Source organism: Marmota flaviventris, chromosome 18, assembly GCF_047511675.1.
Source record: "Marmota flaviventris isolate mMarFla1 chromosome 18, mMarFla1.hap1, whole genome shotgun sequence".
NCBI classification, from domain to species: domain Eukaryota; kingdom Metazoa; phylum Chordata; class Mammalia; order Rodentia; family Sciuridae; genus Marmota; species Marmota flaviventris.
In genome coordinates, this window is record NC_092515.1 from 14,589,964 (window position 1) to 14,615,763 (window position 25,800).

Consider the following 25,800-nt stretch of genomic DNA (forward strand, 5'->3'; position numbering starts at 1 on the left):
TCTGGTTCACAGTCTCAGCTGGGCCACCGACGAGCTGTGCAGGGTCGCAGGATCTGAGGGACGTTGTGAATGGCGGAGGCGGCTTCAGCCCCAGGCCACTGAGAAGGGCTTGGGGAGCCGGGGAGTCCCGCGCAGCGCCACCGCGGGGGCCTGGGGGCGGCGGAACCCGCCGAGAGGAGGTGCCCACGGTGCGAACCCGGGTCCCGGATCTCAGGCAGCCACGTGGGGACAGCGAGGCTCCCCGGGATCTCGAGCGCGGGACGGCTCCTGGCCCGGCCCTCCCTCCGCGCGGCGCCCGCCGCCCTCCCGATCCGGGCGCCGCCCTCGCTGGCTCCAGGCGCAGCCGCCGGGGCAGGGCCACCTCCCGCCCGCCGGCCACAGCGCTCGGCCGCAGGTCCCGGTTCCGGATTGCAGCCGCCAGCCCCGGGGAGAGGACCGGCTGCCCAGAGCCGGTCCCGGGGCTCCCTGGGCAGGCCGATCCCGGGGAGCCCCCCGACTGCCTCCCGAGCAGGGCGGGAAGACGATCCCGGTCCCCAGACCCCTGCGAGCGGGCCGCCCGGGGAGCGCCGGTCAGGTAGGGACCCAGGTGTGACCGAGGGCTCCGTCCTCACCCGCAGCGGGGCGCCCCCGGGGTGGGGTGGGTCCCCGGGGGTCCCGGCGCCCCCTTCCCAGGCCCCCCTCCATCCCAGCCCCCCGTAAACTCAAGAGTTTTGCAAACGCTCGTTAGGAAGCCCCGCACGGTCCTGAGCTTTGCTCTTAAAACGGGTCCCCAACGCGCACCCCGCCACCCCGACCCCTCCGCGGCTCCGCGGGTGTCGCCCTTCAGTACTCGTTGGAACCGCCCCGGCCGACACGTGTTGGCGGCTGCCGGCTGTGCCCCTGGCCGCCGGTGCCCCGGGTCCCCGCAGGCTGCGCGTTAGGAGCCCGGGGCCTGGGCTTGGCTCAGCAGCCTGCAGGGTGGCGGTGGCCACGCCTCCGCTTCTGAGTTCCCCCAAGTTACTTTGCAAAGCTCAGGAATTTTTTTTTTTTTTTCTTTCCTCAATGAACGTTCTCCTTGTTCCCTCAACTTCAGACAGCATCTGTTTGCTTCCCACTTTGAGAGAGTGAAATATTACGAATGGGTTTTTAAGTAAAGAGTAATGGTTTAAATGTCCTGGGAAGCCACCAGAAGAAAAGACAGTGGGACCCAGGGAGCCTCCGAGCTGGGGTGGTGGTAGTGGGGGACAACGAACAGTCGTTTAAACATTAGCTGCTCTCCTGCTGGGCAGAGATATCTATAATTTTTTTTTGGTAATTGACTTACTTTTCAAAAACGGATAAAGTATCTCGTAATCGATCGTGCATATTTTTTAACTTTTTTCTGCTATGTATTCCTTGGGTAAATGCTTCCAAATCTTAAAAGCAAACTTTTGGATTATTTCTTCATTTTTGAACTCTTAAACAATGTGTCCATTGATCCCTTGCTTAAAATAGGAGACGACTTTCATCAGCTCCACACTTCCTGTCTTTTCCATATAATCATAACATGATTCTTAATTTCTCTATTGACTACTTTCTTAACATAAAATAATTTCTTAAACTTTCGTATTTCTAGGTTAGGGGGATGGCTCAGTGGGCAAGCACTTGTCCAGCATGTGTGAGGCCTCAGGTTTCATCCCCAGCACCACAATAAATAAATTAATTAAAAAATGAACTTGTATTTCTTATTCCGATAAATATACCCAGTATCTGTTGACACCTCCTCTTTGTAAGGCCTGGCTAAGGAGCATACTTTAAAAGATACATTTAAAAAAAAATAAATGGTCTAAATATACATGTAAATTATAAAATGTTTTTAGCCAATCAGGTTGTATATACAGCTCCTAAATCAAATAGAAGATGAGCCTACCAACTTTTTTTTTCTGAGATTAAAAAAATATAATTTCTTTAAAGAAAAAATAAAATGGGCGGGGCATGGTGGCACACACCTGTAATCCCAAGGGCTCAGGGGGCTGAGGCAGGAGGATTGTGAGTTCAAAGCCAGCCTCAGCAACTCAGCGAAGCCCTAAGGAAGTCAGTGAGACCCTGTCTCTAAATAAAATATTAAAAAGGCTGGAGATGAAGCTCAGTGGTTAAGTGCCCTGGGTTCAATCCCTGGTACCAGAAGAAAAAAAAAAAAAAAAGAAGAAGAAGAAGAAGAAGAAAGAAAAATAAATAAAATAAATAAATGACAGTGGTTTGAATTAAGAAAACCAGAGCTGGGCACAGTGGTACAATTCTGCAAACCCAGCAACTTGGGAGGCTGAAGCAGGAGGATCATGAGTTTAAGGCCAGCCTGGGTGACTAGTAGAGCAAACAGAGGGAGTACAGTATGGCAAAATGTTCATTTTACTATTCTTCAAAGTTTTCTACATGATGAAAATGTTAAAATAAAAAATTGGGAAACATAAAGCAAAATTATCTAGAAATGAGGAAAGAGATAGAGGAGATTCATATAGTGGCACAATCTACAGATCCTGTGCATTATTAGGATTCAAGTCCTAGCTCTTAAACAAAATGATGGGAGTCCTGAGCTCCTGAGTTAGGCCCCAAGTGACAAGACCCAACCAAAATGGAGTCACTCATGCCAAATGCTACATTATCACGGAAACTTTTTTCTTCTTTTTTTTAAAGAGAGAGTTAGAGAGAGAATTTTTTTAATATTTATTTTCTAGTTTTCGGCGGACACAACATCTTTGTTTGTGAGGATCGAGCGCGCTACCGCTTGAGCCACATCCCCAGCCCCTCACGGAAACTTTTAAAGAAGCAGATGAAACCCCAAACACACCATTTTTCCTAAAAAAAAAAAAAAAGAAACCAGACATCCCTGTCTACCTGAGTCCGTGTGTAAGGAAGTCCCCTTTGCCATAACCCCTCCAGAATGTAACCTAAATAACATGATGCTGGCCAATCAGCTTTTTTGGCCCTATGGTTTTGTTCCCTCCATCTCACCTTACAAAGCCCACTCTTCTCCCATGCCTGGTAGGACCTCACATTCCGTACTGTAGAATGGAGGCTGCCAGAGCCGTGCACAGTGGCCCGTAATCCCAGCAACTCGGGATGCCGAGGCAGGAGGATCTCAAGTTCAAGACCAGCCTCAGCAACCTAGCAAGACTGTTTCAAAATAAAAAATAAAAAGGGCTGTGGATGTGGCTCAGTGGTAGAGTGCCCCTGGGTTTAGATCCCCAATAACACACACACACACACACACACACACACAAGGCTACTCTGATTTATGACTTGTGAATAAAAACTAATTCGATCTATAACTAAATTTGTTGTGATTTCGTCTTTCACCATGGCTCTACCACAGTCTTGCCAGGTGACTTTGAGCACGTAGCTTCTCTCCTCCAAATCTCAGTTTCCCCATGCGGAAAGTAATGTCCACCTCATGGAATTATTGGTGAGTTTTCCCTGAGGTTTTGTAAAGTACTTCCCACCAGCCCAGAGCAAAGTAGATGCTCAGCTAACAGGAGTGTTTATTATTTGGTGAAGGAGTTTTCTTGACTACCACCGTCTGTTTCCTGTGAACACTGGTAACATCATGACCACTGTTGGGTACTCCCTTCCACTCTTTTTTGCTTGGGATGGATTTTTGAACTGGGCATTTTTTTTTTCCTTTCCTTCTTAAAATTCCCGGTGTGGTTTTGATTGTGCCCTAGGGACAGTTCTTGGTCCTGCTGTGTTTCATCTGGTGATTTCCTAAGGCGTCTCCCTCCCACATTCCTCGTCAGAGTTCCAGTGAGGCATGATTCCGACACATGGAGGCCCACGCTGGGGCCCTAGCTGCTAATCATAGTAACACGCTTCTACCCGCAGCTAACATTTGTTGAGGGCCAGGCCCTGATCTCATCTGATTTCCCCACAACCATGAGGCCAGGGAGTTACTAGAAGTCCGCCAGCGCATTTGGGAAACTAGACTTTTCCAAGATTAGGCAAATCCTGACAGGACCAGGGAGCCCTGGGCAACCAAACACATTCATAGAGAGGTCTTCTCCTCCTCTGCACTTTTGCTTGTTTTGGTTACAGTTACCCTATGTCAACTGCAGTCAGAAATATGAAATGGAAAATTCCAGAAATGAGCAATTCATGAGATTGAAATGGCATGCTGGACTGAGGAGCATGGCGAACTCTCTTGACGTCCTGCTCCTTCCTTCCTGGGACGCAGATCCATCCTTTGTCCTGTGTTCGCAGCCCCCTCTTAGTTACTTGGAAGCTGCCTTAGATCATTAATTATCAGGTGGCTTGTGGCAAAATCCCAGTGCTCTGTTCAAGTCGCCCTTACACAGCAGCCTAGGGTTGGGCCACGATGCCCGGATGCCTGCCCTTTACCTCTGTTCATCTCATCAGGCAGGCACCGTGGCATCCCACAGGATGACAGAAGGCGAGGACAACCCCATGCAGATTGGAGAGAGACTACATTTGAAACTATGCAATGGCACCTATCTGTGATCCCAGTGACTCGGGAGGTCGAGGCAGGAGGATCACAAGTTCGAGGCCAGCCTGGGCAGCTTAGCCAGATCCTGTCTCAAACTAAAATTGAAAAGGCTGGGGTTGCAGCTCAGTGGTAGAGCACCCTTGGGTTCGATCCCCAGTACTGGGCGGGGGCCGGGGCAGGGAGGGAGAGAAAAAAAGTCAGAAGCTGAGTTCAAATCACTTCTAAGACTTGGTGTTGTTAAAACTTTCTATTTTATTATTAGTCACTGTTGTAATCTCTTACGGTGCCTAATCTATAAATTAAACTTTACTGTAGGTGTGTGCCCAGGAAAAAACAGTCCATATAGGTCTGAGTACCATCCCTGGTTTCAGGCACCCCCTGAGGGTCCAGCCCCCCACCCATAAGGGCACTCCTGGATTTCTTCAGTGAAAGGCCTGCTTGTCCTTGGGAAGACCACACAAACCTCATGGCACTTCAAGTCTGCCCCTGCCACCAAATGGGTCTGGGAATAACTCTCAGTTTTCAGAGCTTTTGGGTTTGGGGGTTGGGGACATTTCCCATTTAACAAAGGACAAATCTCAGAGTCAAGAAAGGGAAAGCCGGTGGGGTGTGGAGGTGCATGTCTGGAATCCCAGCCACTTGGAGGCTGAGGCAGAGGATCCCAAGTTCAAGGCCATCCTGGGCGATTAGCAAGATTCTGTCTCAAATATAAATAAATAAACAGGACGAGGGCTGCAACAGTCGTTGATTGTTCTGGGGCTCAAACCTCAGTACTGCCCTCTCCCCCAAAATGTGTGTAAATAAATAACTAAACATCTCTCTATAAAAGCCACACAAGGCTGATCGACTACAGAACAATTACTGCGTCCCCTCTGCCCAGGATGACCTCCTCTGCCACCTGTCATCAGCAATTCCCCAAATCCATGGCCCGGGCTAGCCCCGTGATGCCCTCTTGCCCAGAAATTTCCCAGGACTGGGATGATGCACATAAAGAACGTCCCCAACAAATACGAATGATTATTATTTCCACTAAGATACAATTAGACATGTCCCTCTCTGGTTTATATTATCCTGGTGTTCATGGATAGCACTATTTTTCTTAATTGTAAAATATAACATCCATACAGAAAAGGGTCTAAATCTTGCATGTGCAATTTAACAAATAATTATAAAGCAACTACCTGAGGAACTTGTGTCCAGGTCAACAGGGTCATTGCTAGCTCACAAGTTTTCCATTTGCTCCTTCTGGTTAGGAACCCTCTCTCTCCCCAGGATCCCACCTTCTGGACTTTGAGGAATCACCCTAATGACCCTGGGACAATAGGTATAGCCTAGGAAGTCTGCGGGATTCTTCTGTTTAACAGCCTTATTAAGAGGTGAAATTTAAAGCCGGTGCTGTACACGCCTGTCATCCCAGTGGCGAGGCTGAGGCAGGAGGATCATGAGTTCAAAGCCAGCCTCAGCAACTTAGAGAGGCCCTAAGTAACCCAGCGAGACCCTGTCTCTAAAGTAAAATATAAAAAAGGCTGGAGGTGTGGCTCAGTGGCTGAGCACCCAGGGTTCAATCCTCACTACCACAAAAAGAAAAAAGAGGTGAAATTTACAAACTTGCGAGCCATAAGTCAGCCCCCGTAAGTGGAAAACTCAGTGACTTTTCGTGATCTTGCAGTTGCTGCAGCCATCATCACAGTTTAAGAGCATTTCCATCACCTCCGGAAGCTCCTTTTGCCTATTTGTAGTCACTCTGTTCTCCCCCTGGCCTCACTGCAAAAAGGCAGTGTCTGTATCTATAGACTTGCCTTTTTTTGAACATTTCATTTAAGTACCTGTGTGACAGAGAGTCTTCTCTGACTGTCTTCCATTTAGCACACTGGTTTGGGGTTCATACTATAGCATATTTGCTCTTTTTTATTGCTGAATAGTACTCCATTGAATGGACATACCACATTCTGTCTAGGTCACCAATGAGTGGACATTTGAATTATTTCTGAATGTTCAATGCTGATATGAACAGTTGCATCTGAGTCTTTGTGTGGATGTCTGTTTTCATTTATCTTGGGTAGAAAATCTACTCAGAATTGTTGGATCTCATGGTAAGTTGATGCTTAGCTTTTTTTTAATATTAAAATTTTAAAGAAGCTTAAACATGGATATACAGGTTTACATTCCCACCAGGTCCCAGTCGTCTCCAGATCCCCCACAACACTTGTCAACAGTGTCAGTTTAAATAATAGACATTGTAATGCCTGTGAAATGTCTTCTGGAGATTTTAATTTGTATTTTCCTAATGCCTAATTCCATTAAGCAACTTTCATCCACTTCTTAGCCATTCCTGCATCTTTTTAAATTAATGTCTATTCAAATCTTTTATCCATTTTAGTTGGTTTGTCTTGTTAGTGAATATTCAGTGTTCTTTACATATTTTGAATACAAGTCCTTCATCTTTTTTGCAATCTGATTTGCAGTTTTTTCTGTCCATCTATAGCTTGAGTGTGTGTGAGTGTGTGTGTGTGTGTGAGTGTGACCAGGGATTGAACCCATGACCTTGCCCATGCTAGGCAAGGATTGTTTCATTGGGCCATACTCTTCTCTTTTCGTTTTCTCAAAGGTTTTGATTTGTTTTCTTGATAGTGGTGCTGAGGGCCAAACCCAGGCATGATGGACAAGCGCTAATGGGGTCTTCTGAAGTACAAAAGTTTTATTCTTTTTATTTCATTATATTTTTATTTAATTAGACTTTTTTTGGGGGGGTGTATTTTAACTAGTTATCCATGACAGTGGAGTGCACTTTGACACATTATACGTAAATGGAGTGCAACTTCTCATCGTCTGGTCTCATCTGTCTGGTTGTACGTGATGTAGAGTTGCACAGGTCTGTGTACTCATATGCACGTAGAGTCATAATATGTGATTCATTCTTCTATCCTTCCTACCTCCATGCCTCCTCCCCTCCCTTCACTCCCCTCTGTCTGGTCTAAAATACCTCTCCTCCCCCTCCCTATTGTGAATTAGCATCTGAATATCAGAAAACATTCAGCCTTTAGTTCTTTGGGATTGACTTATTTTGTTTAGCATGATATTTTTTAGTTCCACCCATCTACCCTCAAATTGCGTTATAATTTCATTCTTCTTTAAGGCTGAGTAATATTCCATTGAGTATATCTACCACAGTTTCTTTATCGAATCATCTGTTGAAGGTCATCTAGGTTGGTTCCATAGCTTACCTATTGTGAATTGAGCTGCTATAAACGTTGATGGACTATGTCCCTGTAGTATGCTGATTTTAAGTCCTTTGGGTATAAACTGAAGAGTGGGATAGCTGGGTCAAATGGTGGTTCCATTCCAAGTTTTCTGAGGAATCTCCACACTGCTTTCCAGAGTGGTTGCATCTATTTGCAGTCCTACGGCAAAGTATGAGTGTTCCTTTCCCCCACATCCTCACCAGCGTTTATTGTTGCTTGTATTCTTGGTGATTGCCATTCTGACTGGAGTGAGATGGAATCTCAGTGTTGTTTTGATTTTTTTCTTTTATCTTGATGGTGTCTGGTTTGTCTTTTTTTCTTTTGAAATTCATATTTTTGGGCAGGCATGGTGGCACACTCCTATAATACCAGCAACTCAGGAGGCTGAGGCAGGAGGATTGCAAGTTCAAGGCCGGCTTTAACATCTTAGCAAGGCCTTAAGCAAGGCCTGTGGATGTGGCTCAGTGGTAAATCCCTGGGCTCAATTCCTAGTACAGGAAAAAAAAAAGAGAGAGAGAAGAAAAGAAAAGAAAATCACACTCTTGGTATTGTATCTAAAAAAAAATCTTTGCCTAAGTTGAAATCACAACATTTTTCTCTTGTTTCTTTCTAACAGTTCTGCAGTTTTAACTCTCGGGGTGGGCAGTGTGGTGCTAGGGGTGAAAGCAAGGGTCTCACACATGATAAGCACATGCTCTACCACTGAGCTGCACCCCCAGCCCCAGTTTTAACTCTGAAGTTGAGGTGCATGATTAATTTTGAGTTGATAGAGTGTGAAGCAATGGTCTAAAATTCAGTTTTTTGCATGTAGATTTCCAATTGTCCTAGTACCAGTTGTAGAAAAAGATAGTCCTTTTCCCATAAAAACCAATAAACAAGCTGGGCAAAGTGGTGCACCCCTGTAAACCCAGAGACCCAGGAGGCTGAGGCAGGAGGATCGCAGGTTCAAAGGCAGCCTCAGCAACTTAGCGAGGTCCTAAGCAACTCAGCGAAACCCTGTCCCTAAATAAAATATAAAAAGGGCTGGGGATGTGGCTCGGTGGTTAAGTGCCCCTGCGTTGGATCCCCTGTATAAACAAACAAACAAATAAAACAATAAACAGAGCCACTGTAAAGAGAACCCTCCTAGTCTCCAGGTCAAAACGGTTCCTTTTTTTTTATTTGTGGTCCTAGGGATGGAGCCTGCCTGGCCCGGGCTCTACCTCTAACTCACATCCCCAGCTCTGAATCCTTTTTCCTGGGCTGCATTAAACCGATCTAACACAAATAAGGTTTTAGTTTATTTCTCGAATTCTTGAAGGTCCCTGGTGGAGCTCAGGCGTGGAGAACGTGCCCAGCACACTGAGGCCTTGGGCTCCACTCCAGCCCTGCACCAAAGAAAAAGATTCTGGAGACCAAGGAATCTGTGAAGTAATGAGCTGCGTCAACTGCTAGCCAGAAAGGACCGGTAGGGGACAAGTTCCAGGGACGACCAGCAGCTAGGCCAGGTAACAGCTCAAAACCCACCCACCAGAGCTGGCAGCCGGGAGCACCTCTGTGACTCTGGGGGAGGGAGGGGTAACCGTTTCCACTGAAGCTACCTGGGATGCCGTGGCCCAGCAGAAGGTTGGGAACCCAGGACCGACTGTGGGAAGTACCTGTCGCTGGGTAGGGTTGGCTGTAGGCAGATGCAGGGTGCCGGGTGGCTTGGCCACCTGGTGTTTGAGATAGGATTTCAACATCTGGTCAGGAATGTGGGTCTGGTGATTTTGCTGGTTTGGCCGCAGCTGGTAACTGGTGAGTGTCCCTTATCTCTCCTCCCCTCTGAGCTCTGGCCCTTAGAATTAACACCTCACATTGTTTTCCTCTTATTACTCATTAATTAATTAACTAATTATCCCCTTCTGTGAGAAGCTTCTTCCTGTTAGGAATCATCCAATCCACTTCTTGGATCTCTGTCCCTTCCCTTTATAGTATCGGCTGCCTGTTTTGTTGAGCACGTCTCAACCTAAGTGTGTTTAGGATTAGCTGCATCGTTGACGGGTCCCTGGGCAAAATGAAAATGTGGGGCCCCTTGTTCAGAATTTATTTTACCTGTAATCCCAGCAACTCGGGAGGCTGAGGCAGGAGGCTCACAGGTTGGAGACCAGCCTGGGCAATTTGGTGAGAGCCTATCTCAAAATAAAACAAATAAAAAGGGCTGGGGTTGTCGCTTGGTTTGGAGCTCCCTGGGTTCAATCTCTAGACACACACACACACACACACACACACACACACGGGACAGCAGCAGCAGAATGTTAAACAAGCCTGGGCCGTTGTGCAGGTCCAAAGCCCGGGAGGCCGGCCCTAGGTGTCTCGTGAAGGTTTTTTCTTCTCTGTTTCCTCTGCATTGTCTCTTTGTCCTCTGGGGTCAGTTCTGCTTGTGGACTTCCATATTCGGTCAAGCGGCTCCTGTGCAGGTCACCACTTCTGGTGATCCTTGCTGTCCAAACACTTTTCCAAACAAGAGGCTGGGTGTCTGGTCTGGGCTTCCTGTGTGTTTTGGTTTTGATGTGGAGCTATTGTAACAGAGTCCTGCTCCCCCACGCCCCTTGCCCAGGTTCAAAGGATGCCTGAGAACTCTGTTTTTTGCAGGGGGCCATGTTGGTGGAGGAAGCCTGGATTTCCATCTTACTTACTTTCTTCCTTTCTTTTTTTTTTTTTTTTTTTTTGTACCAGGGATGCTTAACTAACACCGAGCTGCATCCCCAGTCCTTTTTATATTTTATTTAAAGTCAGGGTCTCACTAAGTTGCTGAGGCTGACTTTGAACCTGCAATCCTCCTGCCTCAGCCTCCTGAGCCATAGGGATTATAGACATGTGTGCCACCACACCTGACTTGGAGGGTGACCTTTAAGAGGGAGGCCACACTGCCCAGATTCCAATCCCCAGTCCCCTCCACTGCTTGGAACCCCCTGCCGGTTCCCGGGTCTGCAGATAGATGTCTTATCTGGCCCACGTTGTACTTTGATTTTCTAAGATTTATCTTTATATTTCAAATCTGAGTGATTTCACATAAAAGCTGGGATATCTGGCTTCTTTGGAGAAGCTGGAAGATGCAGCCAAGCTGAGGACCCCTGGTGAGTCCCGGTCCCAGCCTCAGTCCGTTTCTTCCACCCAGCCTACCTCAGGGGGGACCTCCACTCCAGTGGGTCTCTGAGCTCAGGGTCCCTGAGATAACGTGTGGAGAGTCTGGCACAGAACCAGGCACATAAGAGGTGAACCCCGGGTGTGGGATCAGGGATTCCCTCTGATCATCAGGCACCCACATTTGGTTCCTTAAAAACATAACATGTCCACAGGCTCACACAGGCTGTGACACATCTTGATTATCAATAGCTCAGTTTGCCTTCTTGAAGGGGAAGCCATGCTGAATCTTCGAACATATAAATCCTCCTAAAGAGAAAGGAATCTTAATCTTGTCTTACTGATGACCTTGTGTAACCATCTGTAGCAGGTTAGAAACACCATCAGCGACCGTTCAAAAGTAAAAGAGTTGCCAGGTGTGGTGGCACATGCCTGTAATCCCAGCGACTCAGGAGGCTGAGGCAGGAGGATCAAAGTTTGAGGCCAGGCTCAGCAACTTAGCCATCCCTTATTTCGAAATAAAAAATAAATAAAAAGGGCTGGGAGGTAGCTCATTGGTAAAGCATCCCCGGGTTCAATCACAAGTACCAAGAAGAAAAAAAAGTTAAATACTTACCCCATGACCCAGGAATTCTACTGCTAGGTATTTACTCAAAAGGAATGCAAATGTATGTCCATACGTGTGTGTAACGAATGATCATAGCAGCTTTATTCATAACAGCCTCAAACTGGAAACAACCCAGAGGAGTGGACAGATTATGGTTTATCTGTTCAATGGAATACTACTCAACAATAAAAAAGGAATGAATGATGGATGAACACACCCAACAATGTAGATGAATCACACACATGTTATGCTGAAGGAAGGAAGCTAGATGCAAGGAAGCACGTATTATATGTGTCAGTCAGGGTCCAATCAGGAAACTGAAACCACAGAGGAATTTGAGCAGAGAATGTTTAAGCTACAGAATTATGAATTATAACAGGGAATCAGAGTGCAAGCGATTGGCTGCTAAAAAACAAAGAGAAAGAACAGTGATGAATATAAAAATAGCAGATACAATGCTGGGTGTACCTGTAGCCCAGCCACTAGGGAGGCTGAGGCAGCAGATCACCTTGAGCACAGGAGTTTGAAGCCAGCCTGGGCCACATAGTGAGACCAAGTCTGGGGGTGTGTGTGTGTCGGGGGGAGAATTAAAGAAAGAAAAGAAAAATAAATAGTAGATAAAAAGAGCAGCAAGTCTAAGTAAGGGGAGAGAGGCTGAGAAGGAGGGCAGCCCTGGGAGAGATCTTGACCTTGCTGGAGCAGGTTTGCTGTAGCCATCCAAGGGCAAAGGAGTCCCTGTAATGGAATTTGCCGGGAAAGCGCTTCTCAGGTGAGGTGAGCGCTGCTGTCCGCCGCGCACCGCGGGACCCACGGCTGGAGACGCTGCGGCCAGGGAGTCGCCCGGCCCGCCCCGCCCCACCCGGCCTCCAGCGGCGCCTCTCTGGCGCCATCTACTGACAAAACGTAGCATCGCGTCCGCTGCCCAGGGAAAAAGGTTTAAAGGGCCCCCTCTGATTTCGCGGCTTGGAACAAGGAGGCAGTCAAATGATACCTGGCACACTCTGTCATTCTATTGCCATGGAATTATAGAAAGGAAAAAATCCGACTTCCAGCGGCAGAAAGCAGATTAGTCGTTGCTTTGGAATGGCATTTGGGGGTTCATTGGGACGGGGCAAACCCACTGGATGGCGGCAGCCTCTTGAGCGTGGTCAGGGTTTCACAGCTGCGCACTTGACCTGTGTGCGCTTTGGTGAAGGTCAACTATACATCAACGAAGCTCTTTTTTATTTAGCGGTGCCCATTCTAGGAAGTATAGGATCCACGTGCAAAAGATAAATGAAAAGATTTACACGTGCATGTGTACACACCCCAAGTCCCACCACCCAGCTTTCACGATTGTGGTGCAACTCTCTCGGGGATGGGGGTTGTTGAAGGTGGTTTCTGGCGCTGACCTGATGGCTCGCTTACTGCTCTCCCTGATGCTCTCATGATGTACACAGGGACCCACCTCCTCTTGTCCCCTTCCCCAGGTGAATCATCAGAGAGCATCTCATTTTCAGTTCTTTATTTGGGGGGGGGGTGTACTTGGGATTGAACTTTGGGGCACTCAACCACTGAGCCACGTCCCCAGCCCTATTTTGTATTTTATTTAGAGACAGGGTCTCACTGAGTTGCTTAGTGCCTCGCTGTTGCTGAAGCTGGCTTTGAACTCATGATCCTTCTGCCTCAGCCTCCTGAGCCGCTGGGATTACATGCGTGCAACACCGCACCTGGCATGAAATGACATTCTAAGGACAAAAATGTATAATATCACATCAAGTAAAAATATTTCTAATCATACCAAGACTATACTTGTTATTCTAATGGTTGTTAGCTGATACAGTTAATAAAAGTAAAACTTACAAAGTAAAATCAGGACTATAGACAATGAAGGCGGTGTGTTGGCCCCAAATAACGTATTTGGGGCAGGAGAATTCTTTGCTGGTGAAATCTGGCCAGTGCAATCAGCCTTGCAAATGAAATTATGTTAATTGATGTTTTTCGAAAGTGCAGGCTCCTGCTAGACCCCTTTCATGAAAACAGAAAAGCCTGAGAACAAGCACCAACTATTCTTGTCTTCCAATCCCAGGTGCAAGGAAGCCCTCACTGACCCGGCCCCAGCCACTGTCTGGCACAATCTAAGCAGGGATTACTCAGAGGAGCCCAGCCCATCCCCAGAACCATTCATAAATAAATAAATAAAATGATGGTTACTCTTAAGTTTCTCAAGCAAAAAATATATTTGAACAAACCAAAAATATATTTTTGCATCAATACTCATTGAGTAACAGGTATATTGTGCAAAATTTCTTAGTCACTATTAAAAGGTCTCTGGCTTCCATAAGTTATACAAGTTAAAGATTGTTAGGTAAAATTTTTTTTAAATATTTCTTAGTTGTAGATGAACATAATTCTTTTATGTTATTTTTTAATTTATATGTGGTGCTGAGAGTCGAACCCAGTGCCTCATACATGCTAGGCAAGCCCTCGACCACTGAGCCACAACCCCAGCCCCCTAAATAGATTTACATGCTGATGTTAAACTGTTCCTGTGGATTCCTTCATTATATAATACTCTCATCTTTTGTTCACTAACTTTGTTTTGTTTTGTTTTGTTTGTACCAGGGATTGGATCCAGGGGCACTTGACACTGAGCCACATCCCAAGCCCTTTTTATATTTTATTTAGAGACAGGTTCTCGCTGAGTTGCTTAGGGCCTTGCCAAGTTGCTGAGGCTGGCTTTGAACTTGCAATCCTCCTGCTTCAGTCTCCTGAGCTGCTGGGATTACAGGCTTGAGCCACTGCACCCAACCACCTATCAAATCCTAGTGAATCTTGAACATGTAACCAGCCCTCAGATCAAGAAATAGAAAAAAATATATGCTTTCTAAATAAGTAGACCCCTGCCCAGCTTGACATTGTAATGCTTTCAAATTCTCTTGGTAGGGAATCATTTCTGCTGTGGTTCAGCACATACCCCATCTCTTGAGATCCCAGGTATTGATTCCAAGATCCCCGCCACTCACCCAGAGATACCAAAATCCTGGAATGCTCAAGTCCTTATACAAGAGAGTGGAACTGGAGATGTCCCTCAGGGGTAGAGACTTGCCTAGCATGCTTGAAGCCCAGGTTTGATCTCCAGCACCACCAAAAAATACATCAAGCAGCATAGAACTTATGTACACCTTCCTGTAAACCTTAAATCATCCCCAGATTACTTATAGTTCCTAATGCAGTACAAATGCTATATAAATAGTTGTATTGTTTAGTGAATAACGACAAAAAAAAAAAAACGTCCTTTTTTTTTTTTTTCAAATATGTACCATTAGTGCTTGTTGAGTCCAAGAATACAGAATCCATGAAGACAAAGGATAGACTCTCCATTTATGGTGAAATGAGTCACTGAGTCATTGACCATATTCTCAAGTGACAAAAGATCCAATTCTAGATTTTTAAATAAAATGAAATAAAGAAAGATATTACACAAACAAAAATAGCAGTCGTAGTACTTAAACCAATGTTTTTAAAAAATCATGCTATTCCTGACTTATATTTACAAGGTACAAAGGAAATAAATATTTTTTCCCCAAATCACACAGGGGGTAGCATCAGGATTTGAATTCAAATAGGTCTAAGTTTGGACACCCACTGTTTCTTATTGGGGGCTACCTCTGGGGTCTCCATCCCACTCAAGGTAGGTCCCCAAGCATAGTTCCATCTAGCTAGTGCTGCATAACAGCCTGCTGAACAACAATTCAGGCCAGGCAAGGTGGTGCACACCTGGAATCCCAACAATTTGGGAGGCTGAGGCAGGAGGATTGCAAGTTTGAGCAATTTAGCAAGACCCTATGTGACTTAATGAGAACCTGTCTCAAAATAAAACATAAGGGGCGGGCATGGTGGCACACGCCTGTAATCCCAGTGACTCAGAGGCTAAGACAGAAAAATCACGAGTTCAAAGCCAGCCTCAGCAAATGTGAGGTGCTAAGCAGCTCCGTGAGACCCTGTCTCTAAATAAAATACATAAAAGGGCTGGGGATGTGACTCAGGGGTCTAGTGCCCCTGAGTTCAGTGAAATTATGTTAATTGATCTTTTTTGAAAGTGCAAACAAACAAATAAATAAAACAAAACATAAAAAGGTCTGGGGTGTGGCTCAGTGGTAAAGCACCCCTGGGTTCAATCCCCCTGCCCCCAAAAACGTTATTTTACTATTATCTTTTATGGTTATGGGGACTGACTGAGCCCAGCTAAGTGGTCCACATTTTGGGGGGAAGGTCTCATGCAGCTGCCATCAGACAGGGGCCGGGGCCTGCGTCAACTCCTGCGATGGGGAGATTGAAACAGCTGGGGCTAGAGAAGCTGGTGCCACCTCCCTGTCTTCGCCTCTCTCTGCATGAGGATTTCAGGGCACCCAGGCTCCTGCCATGACACGGGCAGCTTGCTCTAGCTAATTAATTGTGCAAATCTCTTTTGAGCTCATTCCAATTCCATAGCTCAGGGATTTCACATGGGCCGTTTGCAATCAGCCTTGGTGGGTATGATTTACCCCACGGAAAGCCACAGAGTCTATAAATCCAAGCTCTTCCCCACCCAGCTCCTAAGAGCCAGTTGTTAACCATTTAGCAGCACACCCCTGGACTCAGGGCTCCAAAGGAGGGTCCATCAGGCAGGGGCCTCTTTTAGGTTTTGGAAATCCCTGGGCAATGTCACTTCCGCATTGCTCTGGAAGCTGAGGTGGTCACAAAGACCCTGAAACGTAATGAGAACTCAGGAAGAACATGTCAGTAGGGAAAGTCATTGTAGTTATTTGGGGCAAGTAGGGCAGCAGGAAGTCCCGGGCTTGAAATTGGCCTTGAGGCTGCAACATGTTGGATATGAGGGACCTGGTGTGTCCTGAGCAAGCTGCTTGTGTGGTTTGTGAAGGATGACTGAAAACTCAAGAGGTGCGTTTTTATATTGTTTGTTTTGGTACCAGGGATTGGACGCTAACCCCCTGAGCCACATCCCGAGCCCGTTTTTGTATTTTACTAGAGATAGGATCTCACTGAGTTGCTTAGGGCCTTGCTAATTTGCTGAGGCTGGCTTTGAACTCACGATTTTGCCTCAGCCTCCTGAGTCGCTGGGATTACAGGTGTGGGCCACTGTGCCCGGAAAGAAGCGTATCTCTTGGAGGTCCTTGCTCCTTAATGGTATCTGACTGCCCTCATTGGCTGAGACAGCCACCCCAGCCCCAGATTGCCAAAGACCAGCACACTCCTAAGAAGAGTGGACCTGGTTGGTCTCATATCCCCGCCAGGCAAACTGGTGGCTGGTTTTAGGAGTCAAGATAATTATTAATGCAACTAATAACCAAGGGGAGAAAAGCACAAACTAATCTCTCTAAAATCTGTCTCCATGACTTCAGTTCTTCTGTAGTGGGGTTAAAGATGGTATCAGAGCTGGGTCTGGTGGTGCACACCTGTCATCCCAGCAACTCAGGAGGCTGAGGCGGGAGGAGCATAAGTTTAAACCAGCCTCAGCTACTTACTGAGACTCTATCTCAACATAAAAATAAAAAAGATATATTAGAATTTTTGCTCTATCCATGGGACACTTGCCTGATAGAATCTTTTCTTTTTCTCAGTGCTGGGGATTGAACCCAAGGCATTGCACATACCAGGCAAGTGATCTACCATTGAGCTACACCCCCAGCCCTCCAGTCCTCTTTTCTTTCAAACAAAACTTTAATCAATCTGCTTAAAAATAATAATAGCTGACATGAACTGAGCACTTCCTGTGTGCGCCCATATGACAAGCATTAGCTCATTGGAGCCTCTTAACCCAGGGCGACCTCAGAGGATTGTTTCGCCTGTTAACAAGATGATCAGATTCAGTGAGATGATCCAGCTTAGACGCACAGTACGATGGCTTAATTAGGGCCAATAAATACACTGCGTGAAAATATCACAGCTGAATAGTTGCTTGTTGCTTTTTTGTGAAGCGTAATAATAGTATTAGCAACTGACATAATTTGGTGCTTAATATTAAATTAATATCGCTCTTACTTATGAGCCCCCACAGGCTTTTCATAAGCACTTTATAAAAAAATATTGATTTGCTTTATCCTCACTATTGCCCTATAAAGTTGGCACTTTTTTTTTTTTTTTTTTTTTGGTGCTGGGGATTGAATTCAAGGGTACTTAACCACTGAGCCATATCCTCAGTCCTTTTTAGTTTTTATTTAGAGGCAGAGTCTCACTGAGTTGCTCACAGCCTTGCTAAATTGCTGAGGCTGGCTTTGAACCTGTGATCGTCCTGCCTCAGCCTCCCGAGACACTGGGATTACAGGCATGTGTCACCGCGCCCAGCAGAAGTCAGCACTTTTAACATCCCATTTTCAGAAGAGGAAACAGGTAAAGAGAGGAGGTTAAGCGACTTGCCCGTGATCCTATAACTAGCTGGAAGCTTAGCTGGGACTTGGACCCAGGCAGGATGGGTGGGCGACTCTGTGCTTTCCCTACTAGAGGGATCTGCCTCAGGGTATGAAGTGAGTTTTGACTAGACCTTGAGCTAGTCACTGAGTTCTGGTTAAATAAATGTGTCCCACCTGGTTACACATGTGCGACATCAGTTCCCTCATCTGCGAAATGATTTTGCTTGTATTTTTGTGGGGTTTTGTTTTGTTTCGTTGTTGGCAGGCATGAGGATAGAACCCAGGGCCTGACACATGCCAAGCAAGCGCTCAACCACTGAGCTGCACGCCAGCCCATTCGTCTGTTTAACATTCTCTTTATTGAATACTTAGTATGCATCAGGCACTGTTGTAGGCACTGTGGTATGCCACGTGCAAAAGAAACAATTTCTGCCCTCATGATGATTACGATGTGGTAGGAAAGACAGATATCAAAGAGGACTAATAAGTTAATTGCATAGTTAATTGTGTTTTCTGTTAGAAGGTGATAGGTGCATTAGAGAAGTGTTAAGTGAGGAGAAGGGAAGGGGCGTAGGTAATGGTGGTGACGCCCTGAAATTGTAAATAAGGTTGTCATGGAAGGCCCCGTGGAAAAGCTGACATTTGAGCAAAGACCTAAAGCATATTTGGAAGTAAGCAAAGAAATCGTCTGCATCCAGTTGGAGGGGACAGCCAGGGTGAAGGCCCAGAGGCACCGAGCCCCAGAGGCACGGAGGCCATTGTGGCTGGGGCAGAGTGACTGAGAGGGAGATGAGAATAGAGAGGATGAAGCAGATCACAGGGGCCTCGTGCACCCCGGGAAGGACTGAGCTTTCACCGAGAGTGGGATGGAATCACAGGAGAGCTCCAAGGAGGGCAGGGCACTACCTGTGACTTGGATGCTTGTGAGGAGCGACCATGGAGGAGAGAAGCAAGGGGGAGAGGGATGGCAAGGATTGACAGAGAAGAGTTTCAGAGGCCCAGCTCCAACTCTGTGAGATCAGAGAGAAGAGGAAGAGCCAGCCAGGGAGACTGACAAGAAGCCACTGGAGAGGACAGGAGTCCAGAGGGGAGGTGGGGTGAATAATCAGCAGATGCTGCTGAGGTCAAGCAAGGCCACCAAGGGACAGTAACTAGGCCTCGCATCCTGGAGGTCGCTGTTACCTCAACATCTCAGCACAGGGCAGGGAGCAAGGCCCGACTAGAAAAGGTTGGCAAGAGAATGAAAGCTGAAGATGTGAGGTGGTGAGTCTAGACAATTGTTTTGAGAAGGTTTTTGTTTGTTGAAGATGGAGCCTGGGGCCTTGCACATGCTAGGAGAGCGCTCTACCAAGCTGGTTCCCGTGTTTTCTTTCTTTTTTTTTTTTTTGGTATTGGGGATTGAACCCAGAGGCTCTCAACCACTGAGCCAGTCCCCAGCCCTTTTTATTTATTTATCTTGCTGAGTTGCTTAAGGGCCTCGCTAAATTGCTGGAGTTACAGGTGTGGGCCACGGCACCGGCTTTTTTTTTTTTGAGACTGGGCCTCTCACTAAGTTGCAAGAAGCTTTACTATAAAAAGAAACAAGGAAATGGGGCTGGGCCGGGGATGTAGCTCAGAGGTAAAGCACGTGCCTCGCATGCATGAGACCCTGGATAGAAAGCTGTAGCTGGACGGGGTGGGAGAGAGTGGTCAAGGGAGGGTTGGGGTTAGTTTTCTGCCGGGAGGGGTCTGTATCTTACGGTCATATAAAGTGCTTTGCCTGGCACAAGTGCGCGCCCGGATGGGAGCTAGGGTTAGCGGCCTAATGGAGTCAGTCGGCGCAGGGAGGGGTCTTTTGCCCCAGAAGGAAGGAGGAAGAAGTGAGGGTCTCTCTATCAATGTTCAGAGCCAGGAGGCTGGAACCGAGTTCGTAGCTTCGTAGCTTCCGCAGCCGTGGCAGCCCCTGGGTCGCTCAGGGACCCCATGACCTTGGCGCTGACTCGACGCCCCCTCTGGACCTGCAGGACGCCAGCGGCGGGAGATGGGCGCTCGGCCGTCGAGGCGGCGGCTGCCCGTAGACCCGCCCGTGGCCCTGGATGTGCTGCCCCCGGAGCTGCTCGTGCAGGTGCTGAGCCACGTGCCGCCGCGAGCCTTAGTGACCCGCTGCCGCCCGGTGTGCCGCGCCTGGCGCGACGTGGTAGACGGGCCCACCGTGTGGCTGCTTCAGCTGGCCCGCGACCGCAGCGCCGAAGGCCGCGCATTCTACGCCTTGGCCCAGCGCTGCCCACCAAGCGACGACGACGAAGAAGAGCTCCCGCTCTGCGCCCTGGCGCGCTACTGCCTGCGGGCGCCCCTCGGCCGCAACCTCATCTTCAACTCCTGCGGAGAGCGTGCGTGCCGGGGGCGGGGCCGGGCGGGGCGGGAAGATGTGGCGGGCCGGGGGCGGGGGACTGTGGAGACCTCTGGGGTGTGAGGCCCCGCGAGACTGAGGGGCGAGCGGGGCCAGGGCAGGGCTGTGGGCAGGGCCTGAGATATAACCAATAGGCAAGGCGGCTGGAGGGCCCAGGAGGCGAGGCTGAGTCGGGAAGCTGGAGAGGTAAGCCCGGTGGGCGTGGCCTAGGAAGTGGAGCCAGGGGCGTGCTGGGCTGAAGCCAATTGAAGGCTGGAGGGGGCGGAGCTTGCATAGGAGGCCTGGACCACCTTGCAGGGGCGGGAAACCCGGAGAGTGGGCGGGCGAGGAGGGAACCCGGGCTGTGCCAGTAGCTGCAGAGATTGAGGGGAGGGCAACACAGGGGCGGGACCGAGGAGGAAGGACCGAATGGGGCTGAGAAGCTGAGTGGATGGGCGGGCTGTGTGGCGAGGTTGTGGGACGAGGAATACCACATGCCAGGTCTGGTGGGCGGGGCAAGTTGGGTGATGAGGGGCACTCTGCCGGGCCACCTGGCCTGAGGCTGTCTTTTATTCAACTCTGTTGTGTTCTCACAGAGGGCTTCAGAGGCTGGGAGGTGGAGCATGGAGGAAATGGCTGGGCCGTGGAAAAGAACCTGACACTGGTGCCAGGGGCCCCTTCCCAGACCTGCTTTGTGACTTCTTTCGAGTGAGTGACCCTTGTTCGTGGGGCAACGGCCGAAAGAGGGAAAGGGACCCGATTCACCATCCTTGTTCCTACCTTCAGTCTCTTTCCTCTTTCATCCATTTATGAAACGTTTGTTGAAAGCCTGCCAAGTACTAGGTTCCAGGCAGTTTTGTAGGCCAGAGATACAAGGAAAAATCAGAAACGTTGGCAATGTGCCCGTTTTTCTTTTTCATTTTAAATGTAGAGTTGGGGGGACAAGCACAAACAGTAACATAACAACACAACAAGCATTTTAGAGGGGTTAGCCTATGCTACACGCTTTACATGTAATTCAATTTTGGCAACAACCCTATGACACGGTTGTTGTCCCAACAACCCTTGGGACACTTTATAATAGGACACTGAATCTCAGAGAGAAATTAATATCTAGTGATGGAGCTGGGCCGGGGATATGGTCCCAGAGCTTCTGATCATGATAAATACTATGAAGACATCAAAACTATTTGATTAATTAGTTGATTCTCTCTTGTCCTCGCCCCCTCACCCCACCCCATACTCATTCTGCTTGTCCTCTTCCTTTAGGTAAACGTTCCCGTGTGGCATTACTTAGCTTTTTAGTCATTGCCACTACATATGGGTGAAGTGATATCTCTTTGCTTACTTTGCATTGTTATGTTTACTAATAATGAAGCATGTCTTCATGTGCTTGCTAGCTTTTAAAATTCATTCTTTTGTAAATTGCCTGTTCATATTTTCCATTAGGACTGAAATCTTTTTCCTAAAACATGCAAGAATTCCTTGTAGTCTTGCTGGGTGTGGTGGTGCACGCCTGTAATCCCAGCAGCCTGGGAAGCTGAGGCAGGAGGAAGGCAAGTTCAAAGCTGGCCTCAGCAACTTAGTGATGCCCTGTCTCAAAATTTAAAAAGGGCTGGGGATATGGCTTAGTGGTTAAATGGCCCTGGGTTCAATCCTCAGTGAAGGAAGGAAGGAAGAGGGGGAGGGAGGGAATTCCTTGTAGTCTAGATGTCCTTTGTCCATTCTGGGAATGGCAGAAATTTTTTCCCAATCTGCCATCTCTTCTAACTATATTCTTTGTTGGCAGAAATCTGTTATTTCTTTGTGATCTAATCTCTCTCTTTTTGCTTTAGAATATGTATTCTTGGGCTGGGGGTATAGCTTAGAAAGAGAGCGACTCCCTAGCATACATGAGGCCATGGGTTTGATACTCAGAACTGAAAAAAAAAAATTGTATTCTTGAAATTTTGTTTTAAAACAATTCCTCACCACCCTAGATCTTTTTTTTTAATATTTATTTTTTAGGTGTAGATGGACACAACACAATGTCTTTATTTTTATGTGGTGCTGAGGATCGAACTCGGGTCCCACCCATGCTAGGGGAGCACTCTACTGCTGAGCCACAATCCCAGCCACCCACCCTAGATCTTGACAATGGCCTTTTATATATCTCTTATATTCTCTTCTAGTAACCTCACAGCTCTTTACATTAGATCTTTACTCTTGAATGTAAGGACCAACTCCCCACATACCATATACTGAGGCAGTTTTCCCAGCACTGTCTGCTACAGAATCCTTCCATTCCCCATAGAATGGTGTTTCTGTCTGTATCATTTATGACGTATGCATATATACTTAGGTCTGTCGCTCACACTCTTCTTCTCCACAGATCAATGTCTGTTGTATTCTCAAAGAGGGCTACACTATTTCTGTTAGTATCTTACATTCAAATTAGGAAAAGGAACTGTTTGTAAATATTGGGCAGACTACACGGGATCCTAACGGACCCCAGGGCTGGGCTAGTAATGAAGAAGAGGAGGGACATTGCCACCTCCAGCCTTCAGGGGAAGGGAGGAAGCAGCTATTAAAAAGGAGAAAGAAGGCTGTAAGCAGAGGGTGCTGAGGTGCTGTGTCTTCCTTTGAGAGACACAGCCGTCTCTCAGGATGGACCCCATAGGATTAGCCTGACTTTTACTCTGTTCCCTTCCTTGCATCTCCTGCTGCAGCACCCCATTGGCCCACCATCAGGAAGCAGAAAATAAGGGTGACAATGCCATTAAAGATCATGCGACCTTGGCCCTGGGACCCCACACATTTTTATTTTTCTTTTTAATTGAGACTGGACCTTGTCTCAAACTTCAGGTTGGTCTCAAACTGGGCCCAAGCAATCCTCCTGCCTCTGCCTCCTAAGTAGCTAAGACTACAGGTACCCACCACCATGCCCAATGGGCCCCCACATTTTAGGAGGCCCAGGAACTCCCTGCTTGTGTATCCACTGTGTGACCTCCATTTGCACTCATACCCCAGTCCCCCACAAGCACTCAGGGCAGGCTGGTATATAGGTCAGCCTCCTGGAGCCCAGACAGGGTGGAAAAAGGGGAGGGGATCTGAGACACAAGGAGAGATGCCCAGCACAGTGACACAGTGACACAGCCTATCGGGCATCTTCCTATCCTGGAAAGCAAACCCTGAGCCGCTACTTTAGGCATAGTGATCCGAGGAAGCGTCCTGGAGGAGGTGATTTCTAGGTGCAGCTTGAAGATCAGCACTGTGTGCTCCATCTCCTGCGTCTCCCCTCCCAGATGGTGCTTTAAGAGGCAGCTTGTGGACCTGGTGATGGAGGGCGTGTGGCAGGAGCTGCTGGACAGCGCCCAGATCGAGATCTGCGTGGCCGACTGGTGAGTGGAGTAGCAGTCTGTCCTGGAGCCACGGAGGTGAGCCACGGTGGTGGCGCAGCAAGACCTCAGTTCAGGCCTCCATCGGAGGTCAGGCTGGAAATGCACACTCTTCCGGTGAAGTGAGACTGTCGTAGTTGCACAGCCAGGGAGGGGCGGACCCTTGGTGAGCCCAAGGCACCGGCTATGCCCGCCTCCCCACCCTCTCCCCAGCAGACCCCTGGGTTGTTCACATGAGTCCAGCAACTGGTCTGATGTCACCATCATCCCCAACTCTGCGTTGACCCTAAGGTCCAAGGCTTCTGAAAGCACCGTGATGCCCTAAGAACTGACATTCAGAGGAAGCACAATTAGGGTGGGGACCATGAGCGTACACGAGCTCCCTCCTTCCAGAGCACCCAGGTTCCCTGCACAGCACTCCGTCTCTTCCCTGGGGCTCCAGTTCTTTCTCCAGATCTTCGGGCTCCTCCCCTAGGTTGTGGCTGGGGCCCGGGGCGTCACAGCCCACACACCCTAGTGTAGCCCCCCCCCCCCCCACACACACACACACACACGGCCCTCCAGGCTCCACTCCTCTCCGGGGGCACCCAGGCTCCCCCCACGGACTCTGGCTCCATCCCAGGACCAGGCTCCGCCCCTGGAGATGCCCAAGTCGTGTAGGTGTGTAGGACCCTCATCTGGGTGCAGAGAAAACCAGCCTCAGCCTCCCTCCTTGATGCCCAACCCAGAAGGAGCTGGCTGGGTTGCAGGAGAATCAAGGCTCACTGCCACCCGGCAGGTGGGGCGCCCGAGAAAACTGCGGCTGCATCTACCGGCTTCGGGTCCGCCTCCTGGACATGTATGAAAATGAAGTGGTCAAGTTCTCAGCGTCCCCCAACCCGGTCCTTCAATGGACTGAGAGGAGCTGCCGACAGGTGGGTCCAGAGCGCCTTCCCCTCACCCTCGACCCCCTCCCTCCAAGGCCCACCCGTCCAACCTGTCACCCTGCGGGGCTTCCCTTCTCCGCTGTCATCGGCTGGACACCAGTAGTAATAGCTGACGGTTTCTGAACCCTTTTTACATCACATCCTAGGCCTCGTTCCAGGATGTTTGCAGATGTATTAGCACAACAGCCTTCAACAAACATTGAGCGCCTACTGTTTGCAGGGTACTATTAAGGTGAACCACAGTCCTTACCCTGTGTGCTTGTCTTTTTTGCTGCTGGCCTCACTGCTGTTCCCCAACACCGCAAGCACCCCCAGCAGGGCCCACAGGTGCCTGCTGGGTATTCGGGAGCACCTGCTGAGGCGACGAAGAGGCGAACACAGGACCCCTCCTTCTCCTCCCGCAGGTCTCCCATGTCTTCACCAACTTTGGCAAGGGCATCCGCTACGTGTCTTTTGAGCAGTACGGGAGAGACATGCGTTCATGGGTAGGACACTACGGTGCCCTAGTGACCCACTCCAGCGTGAGAATCAGGATCCGCCCGTCCTAGTGACCAGCCTGACCCCGCAGTCCAGACTGCACTGCCACCTGCTGGATGCTGTCAAAATCTAGGGTGGCTTCACATCCCCGAGCCAGAGGATACTCAGGGACAGTGGGGGTCCCGTGTGGCTTGTTCGGGGCACACCTCCCGTAACCCACTTGCTGTTTCAGCATGGCAGTCCTCATGCTGTGTGACAAACCAAGGACCCAGGGGGCTCCTTAGAGCTTCCTCAGCTCCCCAGCTGGGGATGTCGTAAAAGTAACTGACATTTAGTTGGTTCATGTCTATAAATTATTTCCTCATGTGATGTCAGTGGGTAAACCATTCCCTGGTGACTGGTCTGCGTGTTTTGGGGTGAGCTGACTGCTGGCAGGGAGAGGAGGCCGTTCAGAGCATCTGACCTGGAGACCAGCAAAGACCTCAAAGAAATCCCATTGTGGTTTGGGGAGTCTCCGGGATCCAGCTGTGGGGCTGTGAACCCGCCACTGCTGAGCAATGTCCGCCCCGCTGCCCATCAGCACCTCCCCTGGGGCCAGGTCCCTGCCCTCAGCTCCAGCCGGATCCACCCTCCTTCCCTGCACTCACACCATCTTGTATAGAGACTTCTTGAGCAAGGTGTGCCAGGAGCTCTTTCCTCATTTCCGGGCATGGTCAACCAACCAACCAGCTCAATAAAATTGGTGCTAAACATGAGGTAACAGGTGTTTTTTGTCTATAATCAGTATAATGGTTCACCTCCAGCTCTGGTCTTTTAAAGGACCCGTGGTTTCGTGTTTACAATCTTTTGC

General features: G+C 48.6%; 1 protein-coding gene across 4 annotated transcripts; it reads left to right on the forward strand.

The window, feature by feature from the left end:
- The first annotated feature begins 382 nt into the window (after positions 1-382).
- Fbxo17 (F-box protein 17) lies at positions 383-25,705 on the forward strand. Of its 4 annotated transcripts, XM_071604638.1 has the most exons (8): positions 383-574; positions 8,999-9,185; positions 19,806-20,171; positions 20,767-20,878; positions 23,455-23,550; positions 24,326-24,461; positions 24,620-24,705; positions 24,878-24,957. In XM_071604638.1, exons 3-7 carry the CDS (start codon positions 19,823-19,825, stop codon positions 24,674-24,676), a joined length of 750 nt encoding a protein of 249 aa, XP_071460739.1. In that variant the 5' UTR covers positions 383-574; positions 8,999-9,185; positions 19,806-19,822; the 3' UTR covers positions 24,677-24,705; positions 24,878-24,957. The 4 variants fall into 4 exon arrangements, with proteins under 4 accessions (XP_071460739.1, XP_027797285.1, XP_027797287.1 ...); XM_027941484.2 differs by lacking the exon at positions 24,620-24,705 and having other exon boundaries at positions 24,878-25,705; XM_027941486.2 differs by having other exon boundaries at positions 24,620-24,953.
- Positions 25,706-25,800: the final 95 nt, after the last annotated feature.